The sequence below is a fragment of the Corvus brachyrhynchos genome, unplaced genomic scaffold (assembly GCF_000691975.1).
Source record: "Corvus brachyrhynchos isolate BGI_N302 unplaced genomic scaffold, ASM69197v1 scaffold4, whole genome shotgun sequence".
Lineage (NCBI taxonomy): Eukaryota > Metazoa > Chordata > Aves > Passeriformes > Corvidae > Corvus > Corvus brachyrhynchos.
In genome coordinates, this window is record NW_008237878.1 from 7,642,942 (window position 1) to 7,652,989 (window position 10,048).

A 10,048-nucleotide genomic window follows, 5' to 3' on the forward strand; every position below is an offset into this window, starting at 1 on the left:
AGGAACATCTAAAATTCTCCGTATTATTTACAAGTCCTTTTCAGAAAATTCATATCGGTAAGTGCTGACATTCTGAGCACAAGAAATGGGCAACCTCATCATCCTTCCCTTGGGCATGTCACTCTTTGGCCTTGTCTAAAGGAGGAGAGCACTGTTAGAAGTGTGTCTTGCCCTGGGGTAACACTGGGAACCAGGGACAGCAGATTCCCCAACACTACCGAAATCTCCCCTTGCCTCCCATGAACTGGGAGTGAATCTCTCCCATGGCTCACAATCCATGACTGTGCTCCTGGCTGGGTGAGCCTCATGGATCTGTGGTCCTGGGGAAGGACAAAGCTCAGGATGATGCATCAGGATGGAGCATCCCAGCTGGCCTCAACCTCATTTCCGAATACAGCCAACACCAGATGCTCCAGCAGAATGAAGAGTCACTCTATAACATGCCTAATTACATAGCTCTCCTCCTTCAGGTACCAAGGAGTTTTATTTAAAGACACATTTGCCATGCCCTGAAGGGCAAAAGCAGATCAAACATGAAAAAGTTGTTTTTTCCAGCTACCATAACTACAGGTTTCGTTCTGAAGTCACACTAGGAAAGAAAAAGGCAATCAAAGTTTTGAAACCTCTCCAGCTCCCTTCCCTGCTTGCATTCTACATCAGCAGCTTCTACAGTTAATTACTTTTTCTAATTACCATTGCCTTGCACAATGGTTAAACTGGCTATGTTCAGCTGGATGCTGAAATCAAACCAGTATCCCATCACTGGAGTGGAAGCGGAGGGAAAATAAGTCATTTTTTATTTGAAAAGTGGCCTACTACATGGAGTGTACCACAGGAAAAGAGCTGATGGGTCTTCAGGGGGCCACACTTTAAGCTCTCTCACTTTTATCTGTAGCACCAATTAACAAACTCCAAAACACAAGGACCTGGAAACCTTATATATAAAGAGAAATAGCAAAGCCCAGGTTTGAACCCTGCTGAATCATGGCAGCTAAATCCCATTACTCTTCTGATGGGGCTCCTTCATCTTAATCTGATCTTCTGGAAACCTTTGCTGCAGACCTTGGTGAAGGCCAGCTTTAACAAGGACCAGTTTCTGGGTGTCCCTCTGAGCAAAGCAGATTTTTTACAAGGTTGCAAAGCTTCTACAGCTTTAACCACTGAGGTATTACAGTGCCACAGTTACACCCACCCTTGGCGACACAAACCTTGTGAAACTCAAGGGGGGTCGGGGACATGATTTCCTGCATCTCCTTCTCGATCTTCTTCATGTCCAGGTTCCTCTCGTTCTTCTTGGCAGGGGAGCTGCTGCCCTCAGTCTGTCCGTCGCTGCAGCTGGAGTTGGCTTTCCTCAGTGGGCTCATTCCCGAGGGGTTGACAGAGTCCAGGAGCAGCTTGCTGCCCTCCAGGCCCAGGTTGTGCACACTCCCTGTCATGATGGACGCCTGCAGGGCGAGGGCACAACGTCACTCTGCTGAGTCAGCAGTAGGAAGAGACGGACCACGCGGCCACCAAAGCGTCACAGCCAGCACGGCGGCACCACTGCTCTCATTAATCAGAAAATAAGTACCAAGAAGCTCTTCCTGTTGCCTGTAAGAGCCATTCCCAGACCTTGGGAGCCTGCTTCCAGCTCTATGGCTGAGCCACTTTGTGCCCTCCACCCCCACCCCAACAGGGAGCTTAGTCTCAGAAGGAAGCATTTGTGAAGCATTGCCTTATTTTTCCATGACCCCTTCTACACAAACAGGGCCAGGCAGGCCTCATCTTGTGCATGAACCATCTTGATAGTCAAGAAGGATGAATATAATATTCTCAGGGAGCTCCCAGAGGAACCATTGTCTGCCTGGTTCTCCAGCCTACCTCTGCAGGCTGCAGCTCCCCTCCAGCATCACATAGTGCTGGCAATGGCCCAGGGGAGTCAATGCCTGGGACTCCTCTGAGGCCAATTCTGCACAAAAATTAGGATTTTATCTGTCACTAAATAGGAGCTGTCACTGAGCAAAACTGAGTTAAAAATATGAAATTAAGTAGTATTTAAGCCTGGTCATCCTTGATAGCATCCATTAAAAGATGCCCTTAAGTAGATTCGACTCCATTTGGCAATGCTTTTCACTAATGAGATTACATTGATCAAAGCTAACGACGGAGTCAAGAATCCAGTCTGTGGAACCTCAGCCAGCTCCAGGTCATAGAGTCCATTTAAACAGCATAACGAAACCTGTAATTTCAAAGTTCAGGCTCAAAGGGTCTGCAGTCCCAATAAATGTTGAAAGGTAGACGAAATTAAAGGAAAGGTAGGGAGCAGACAGAAAAATTCTTCAACACTAAATGTGGTAAGTCAAAGAGTAATTGCTCCTGTGCCCAGGGGAAATATCATCCAACTAATTCTCTAATCAAGACCCTCCAGCTCTTTGCTCCAGGATGGAACAAAGGTAAGCATAGTGAATTATGGTGGCAGTAGGAAAATGCCAGCAGTACCCGTGTTATCTCAAAAAGGGTTGGATGAAATACAGAAAACCTTTCAGTTTTGCACTTTTCAGGTCTTCACACATGACTTGATCAGCTCAAGTTTGGGCAAAACTCAAATACCTACATGCTGGAAGGACACTGACTTACCACATACTTGACAGGCAGACTAACAAACAACAGCACAGCCAACCAGGGTACATTTGGTCACTGCCCTTGGGCAGCCTCAGGATACTGAGCTGTGCTGTGCTGTCCCAGCACTGCAGAATCAGGGAAAACAGAAAGGTCTGTGCACACCATGCCACTGCCCTCCCTCACAGGCTGCAAATACCACAACCAACCAGTACCCAACAGCATTTGACTCCTTTTCCGTCTTCATGGCATTTAAATCCTACTTGCAGCATCATAAGCAATTTCCTGAAGTTTTTCCATAAGCTTTAGGTTTAGTGCAAGCAGCAAAAAGGGCAGTTCCAGTCTTCTCTGGTCTGTGGCTGCCCTGCATTACTTTTCCCATGTCTTGGCTGCCCTCAAAGCAAAGCAGAGACACACACTTTACTGGGAAAAGCCTGTTTCTTCCCATACTCATAGTCTGGAAGGGGATTCCTACTGTGTGTGAACCTGTTTTCAGGCTATCATGGGTCACCTTGCATGGCTCTTCTTTTTCAAAAGCAAAGCACGAAGGGCCAATTTTTTTTAAAAATACAAACAAATCAAATCTCTGACTGTCATAAAATCACAGGAGGCTGAGAGCTGGGGCTAAGAATGTTGAAATATAGCAAAGGCCCCAGTGAGCACTGCAGATCACACAGCACACTTCAAAAAGGCTGAGCACATGGAGAGGGAGGAATGGATTAGTAGTATTTAGGATTTGATAAAAGGGGAGTTGAACCCAACAGATTCTTGCTAAAAAACAGAGCACTTCCCTTCTGACCCCAAAACTTTCAAAATATTCTAGGAAAGTGCTTAATACACAGAAATCCTGGAGGTGCTCAGCTTTCAATAAGACTCCTTTACATGTTTATAAACATTTCTGTAACTGTCAAAGTTCCAAACAGCATAAACCAGCAATTGCACCACAGATCCCTGGAAAAGGAAAGAGAGTCCAACAAATCCCTTCTTTTGCATTTAGATGCCAGCAGAAAAGCAATATTTATGCATCATTTCAGAGAGGTACTGTCTCTTAAGCAGCCAACAACAGTTCAGAAAGGTTGAGAGCAGCTGCCTAAACTCATTTCTAAATACATTCAGATCCAGGAAATAAGTGATCAAGGGAAAAAGTTATAGTTTGGGAGGGCTGGGGATTTGGGATTTTGAGTGTGTTCTGATGTTTTTTTAAGTCATTTTCTGAAGCAGTTAAGATAATAAAAACAGCATTCCATGCTTCAGCACAATACATTTAATTGATATTTCCTCCTCCACTTACAGTTGCTAAGGATCAAGGAGGAAAGAACAATTAGCAAGTCCCTTGTCACAATACAAACCAAAACATGACTTTCCTTTTTGACCTTCAATTAGTCAGAAGTTGCCTTTTTTTCTCTGAAGCCTCAGCAATATGCAACTGTACATAAAACCTGTCCCACTGGGAGTGGTGGAGGGCATGATCCAGTGAGTTCTCTCCAGTCCTCTGCACCTGGAAGGCACAGGGAGAGATGGTCTCACGGGGTCCTCCTCCTTCATTCAGGCTGTAGGAGCTGAACTAGGGAAGGGAGCAGCACAGGCCCCATCCTGCCAGGCAGGTTTCTTCCTGCTGCTCACAGTCTCAAGGGGGGCCTTTATTTGCATCCCATGACTTAGAAATCCAGGCTCCTCATCCTATAACCGGACACAATAACATGACCTCCAAAGCATTTTGGATAAAGAAAAGAGAAAGTGGTTTGTGAAGAGAGGAAACACCTTTATTTCTGCAGGAAGCAATTACTTTCTCAGATTTTTCCATGGGGAAGGCTGGCTGAAAAGCTTCCAATTACCTATTTCTCTAAAACAGTTTCCGGCTGAGTGACAGCTGAATGCAAGATACGTGTGCTGTCTGCACTTGAAGCAAGCCAAGGCTTCAGTCCCAATGGGGGTCTAAGGGGCTCCTTTCACTTGGCCTTCAAGTGCTTTGGACAGACAATATCTTTCCAAGGAGAGGGTTTACAGTTGGATAGGGAAGGCTTGCCAACTGTCATGTGAAGATTATTAGCCAGCAACAGTTCGCGAAAAGGGCGTGGAGTTCCTGGCGGGCAAGACACGGGCTCAGGGCAAGAGCACACGCAAGCAGCTGTAGAATGAGGCAGAGTTACCCATTGGCACAAAGCCTGACGTGAATTAAACCCAAACCCTTCTTCACACCACCGGCAGCTCAGGGATGCTATGGGCAAGTAACAGATCTGGGGAAACGGTCTAACACTTATGGAAAGAGCAAAACAGTCAGGTCAGCAGCAAATTCAGAAAGTGATTTACCTCAATCTCCCTCAAAAGTTCAGACTGGCCGCATGTTTCCAAATCCTCCAAAGCTTCTCCAAAAACACGCCAAAAATTGTCCTCGTGAGTGGTCTCAAGGCCATTTTGGCGGTTGGGGTATCTGTTGTAACGTAGGAACCAAATATTGTCAGCACTCTTCTGCAGCGGGGTGAAAGCTGCAAGGCTACAGCAAGTGTTCACCAGTAAAAGCAGACTTGAAGAGTCTTCATATACAAAAGCAAACAATATGAACTTTTCAAACAAGAGTCCACATACGAGACCTCCATGCATTTACTAACGGGGCAAGTGTCCTTCAAAGGAAGAATTAAGTTGGTGTAGTAATGTCAAAGTTCAAAGGGTAAATTAAAAAGTGCCTGTAGGAAGATTGTAGGTTTAGGAAGACGTTTTGGTGAAATAGAGAAGTGAAAGAGAAAAGGATGCGTTATGGGTAAACCAGGAGCCTCAGAGACTGTTAGTACAAAGGCTGATGGAATAGAGCTCAGATCTGAGACACAGAACACCTGAGAAGAGAGAGAAAAACACAGAGGGTAACAGACATGGTGAGAAAATGATAAATACATCAGGTCTCTATGAGAGTAAATAATGCAAAGATGTATATAAAAATGATTGCCCTGGGCTGGACAAGCAAACGCACACTACGGCCAGCAGTATCAACAGTGTCATGTACAACCCATACAAACCGAGTTTCATTTGCTTTGGGATGGCCAGGGAACTGAGCTGTTACTTTCAGAAGGTCTCTCTTTTTTTTGCTGTATAGCAGTCTTGGCACTTACAGCTGTGCAAAGTTTGCCACCAGTTCTGTCTACAACAGAGAGTAAGGTTAGAGAGAACCTCTCTCAAGCTGGTACAAACACATGTTAATGTGAACACCATGTGCTGGGGGTTCTGCAATTCCCCATCTTGGCAGTTTCAGCACTTTTTATATCTGACCACAAGCCAGGGTCAATTCTCATACCTCTGAATCAAACATGGTGAAATCCTCTGAACAAGCTAGAAAAGCAGGTGATGCTGGACATTGCTTACTGAACACCAGGCTGCAAAACTCAGACCACCAGTGCTCTGTTTAACAGGAGCCTCTTGAAGGAAACTCTCTGTGGTGTTAAATCAAGATCACTATAAACCCACTAATGTGTCATGGAAAGAGAGCCCAAGGGGACATTAGGGCAGCCCTAATGCATCTTATACATATCTTATAAGATGAGCTGCATGGAGGATGGCCCAGCTCTGCAACATCTGGTAGTATCTTGCATGGCCTTGCGGTCTTCAGCTCCACAGACAGGAAGGGACATTCATCCACCAGAGCCACTCAGCAAAGTCAATATATTTTACCTGAGTACATGTCACAGAGAACTTGGCCTCCATTAAATATATAATGACCCCTTGGTCTATTAATAGAGCTTTTTTCAGATGTCTAACAACTGCAAAGTCTTTAGCACATGCTTTCCTTTTCATCCCCTGGTTGAAATAGGAGTCTGTAGCAGGCAGAAACTCACTCACACACCCATTTGCTCCTTGTGGGATCATGGACTTCCTGAAGAGAGCAGTATCTGACATAGTTTATTGTATTTTAAATTCACCCCCTACCTTTCATCAGCTTTTAAAGGACAGTAGCCTTTACACCAGGCAGAAAGGTCAAATAAACACCCAGCAAGACTTTATAAAAACAAACCAAAATTTCCCCTAAAAACGGATTTTTGATTCTTTCCCCTTACTCATTTCCTTCCTCCGCTCTCAGGTTCCCAAAAAGGCAAATGTCCGTTCTAGTTACCAGTGTCTTGCCTCTCAGAGCAGCAATACACAAACACATCCAGGACACAGATGAATCAGAATGGGCTCCCACAGCACTGGATCAGCAGGTTTTTCCAGGCTAAAGGTAGTCAGGGTTTGTTTTTCTCTCTAATAAAGAGGGGTCAGCAGCATGAACCATTTCACTTGCACTTTGACATCAGGGCTTGGAGTCCTCATTAGGGACACAGGGGGTTTCGAGGGCTCAGATTTGCCAACTTCAGCTGCCAGCAGCCTCTCCAGGAGGGCCATGAGGGATCAGTGACCTCTGTGATCTGGCTCTTGCTGAGAGGCAAAACAAGAACAAAGTCTCTGGCGCTGCCAGCCTTCCTGCCAGCTTGATCATCTTTAAATAGGTGGAAATGGCCATGAGATGTTCTAAGGGTTTTGTTTGGACAAACAAAAGTTAAGGAAAAAAATAGGAAAAAAAAAGAACTGACAGTAACAACACGACACACACAACTATGGGGACTCTGGAGAATGTTGAGGGGAGGGGAAGTTTTGAAGCAATGGGGCTTTTCCATTACGTGTGGCTCAGTGAGGGGCAGCCTCTGGCCAAGGCAGCTCCAGAAGGATTTTCACCCAAAGCAAGGGGCAGCTGCAGCCTACTCCCTGGCCTCAGGGGGTGTTACAGAATTTTCCCCATGCTGGCTGAGCTGGGGGATTAACGACCATGTTCACTCAGTGGAGCTTTGAGGTGTTGGAAGAGCCAAAGTGTGATGGGAGAGAAAATCCAGCCACATTTTCAGTAGATTTTAACATGGACATGCAACCTCACACTGACCCTCCAAGAGTTTGGTTGGCCTCTTTTGCTTTGTGGCAGTGAGCTGTTGTGAAGCTGCATCCTTACTCAAAAAAGTCTGGCCAACACATACAGGGAGAGTCCTGACCATGTCTATTACATGGAATCTATGAAAATACTGCATCCTCTACATGGCAGGAGTAAGAAACATGGTAGGAACCTGTGCTCCATGCAGCTGAGACCACCCTAACTCCAGACACAAATGTCACCTGGCTATGGCAGAGGTGTCACAGAGCTACACTCAGGGTAACCTGGCAATGTGGAGGTGGCCCAACACAGCCAGTGCACCACCAGCATCCTTCCCCATGGCTGCCTGATGCCAAGATAGGGACATCACTGGCTGCTCCATCACATTCCCATGCCGCCTTTGTCCCTAATGCAGTGACACCCATACCTCCAAACACCTCCCTGCCTCCTCCCACCTCTCCGTACCTGCTGGGCTTGTCCCAGTCATCTTCACTGAAGCTTCCATCCATGTAGGGGTAGTTTTTCCTGGGGTCTGCTGGAGGGGTGCTGCTCCTTTGCCTGCTGTGTCTCCACTCGTGTGGATGGAGGGCTATGCCGGCAGCCTGGGGTATATAGGTACCTAGGGAAGGCAAGAGGGAGTGGAGGAAGAGAAAGGGCAATACCTGGTCAGAAACCCCAAATGAAGTGAGACATGCAGAGCCAGGAGAGCCTCCTTCCCTAGGTCCCAAACGTGAGGCCACATGGATTGCACACTTTCAATCTCAGTCATCCAAAAGCAGTTCTTCTGATCTCTTCTGGCTTTAACCAAGGCAGCTTCTCAGGATGTTGACATGGGATGCCCCATTTCTCCTTCTGTCCTGTGCTTCTCAGTAGTTTTATAGTGTGGGTCTGGGATCCACAGACCTGGGAGTACATGTACCCACAGATGCAGATCCTGGCCCCAGCCAGTTCCAGCTGCGGTTAACAGCTCCTGTTTCCACACTGAACCCAGCAGAAATGATGTTGTTGAATCAGCCACCTTTAAATACAAATCCTTCAAAGGGCAAAGGGAAGATCTTGACAAGCTTCCCTCAGCAGTGGTAATGAGGAAGGGTCAGTTCTGATCCTAAGGGCTGCCAGCTGGTTCCCTCAGAATTCCCATGCCCTTGGGATCAACTGGTGCAGGCACAGGAAACTGCTTCATGGATGTGTGCATGAAAGGCAAGGAATAGGATGAAAAACTCTGCTGACTTGAGAGCAGAGGAGGCTCATCTGTATCACATTTGACAGGAGATCAATACAGACTGTTAGTATGATATCAGACAAGTTTCACTACATCTACCCCCATGGACTTTTCCATACTGCAGTGCCTTACTCCAGAGATGAAAATCCATCACTACCAAGTCACAAGATCCTCGGGTCTCATGAGAAGCTGCCAAAAAAGAAAACTTCCAAAACAGAACATTCCACAACAGTGTCAGTGCCATCTGCAGTAGAAATAAATCTCCTGAGTCCCCTGCCCACCTCCTAACTGCCCATTCAGTGTTTCAGAGAAATCCTCAGAGCCTTTCCAAGAAACGCCATACGCTCCCATACACGCTGTGCCAAGCGAACAGGAAGAAGTAATGGAGAAACATGTAATTAAGGGAGACTTCACCTCCTAAACAGCTAAGAGCACTGGAAATACCCAAAGACAACGCCAACACTTTCTCTGAAAATGCCAAGGCCTGTTATTTCACTTAACTGTGTGTTTCCTCTGTGTGTTTTTAAAGGTTAGACTTCTCTGGAGAGAGCCCCAGGAAAATTGCTTGCCAACATCTTACAGCAGTGAGAGGCACACACCGCCTGCCAGAGCAGGACAAGGGCCCTGGATGCAGGTCCCTGCTGCGGGTGGGCAGCAGGTCTGGGCTGGGCACAGGGGCACGTGTCCACAGCAGTCACTTGGCGCCGTTATGAATTCACCTCCTAGTTCCAGAGAGAAGGGCTAGATCCTTGGGATTCAGAGCCACCTGGTGGCATGTTCCCACCATGCCCAGCACAGCTTCCCAGCCAAAATCCTTCCTTGAGCTGTTTCCTACTGCTGTGGATGAACCCAAAAGCCGACAAGGCTGCAGAGCCTGATCTGTAGTTCTCCATTTGGGGTGTAACCCCCAATCTCCCGGCTCTTTGAATCCCAGGTTTCCCTGCCCCCTACCTTCCCTGCCCATCTCATGGGCAACCCTCCAAGCCCTTCTCCCTACCTTTCAGCATCCCCCTTCCCAGCCAGCACCACTGCACCACCATGCAGCCGAATGCAATTACCAGGGAAGACAAGAGAGCCCCTGAAGCAAAGTTGCAGTGTGTGGATCTTGGGCAACTTGGCACCAGCCCCACTCCCTGGGGCTCTGTGCTCAATTACTTGTTCTCAATTTACTGGGAAAGTAATCACTTCCCAGTGTCCAACTTGTGCTAACATTCAATTAGATGGAGAAGGATTGCAGCATTATGAAGGCTAGGGGATTCCTCCTTAATGATGCCTCCAGTCCCAACTGTGCTCCCAAATTAAGACTTCAGACCAACAGAGACTGAAAGAAGGTGCAGGGATAG

The 10,048-nt window shown here is 46.9% G+C and overlaps 1 protein-coding gene across 7 annotated transcripts in view; it reads right to left on the reverse strand.

The window, feature by feature from the left end:
* Positions 1-10,048, reverse strand: part of GRIP2 (glutamate receptor interacting protein 2) — a 266,026-nt gene that overhangs the window by 5,279 nt on the left and 250,699 nt on the right. For 5 of the 7 annotated variants that reach the window (XM_017732544.1, XM_017732542.1, XM_017732543.1 and 2 more), the window contains exons 20-22: positions 7,949-8,102; positions 4,909-5,029; positions 1,209-1,445 (exon numbers count right to left, since the gene is read on the reverse strand). In XM_017732544.1, the coding sequence (XP_017588033.1) occupies positions 1,209-1,445; positions 4,909-5,029; positions 7,949-8,102 (512 nt within the window). The other 2 variants (XM_017732548.1, XM_017732547.1) reach the window with 2 other exon arrangements.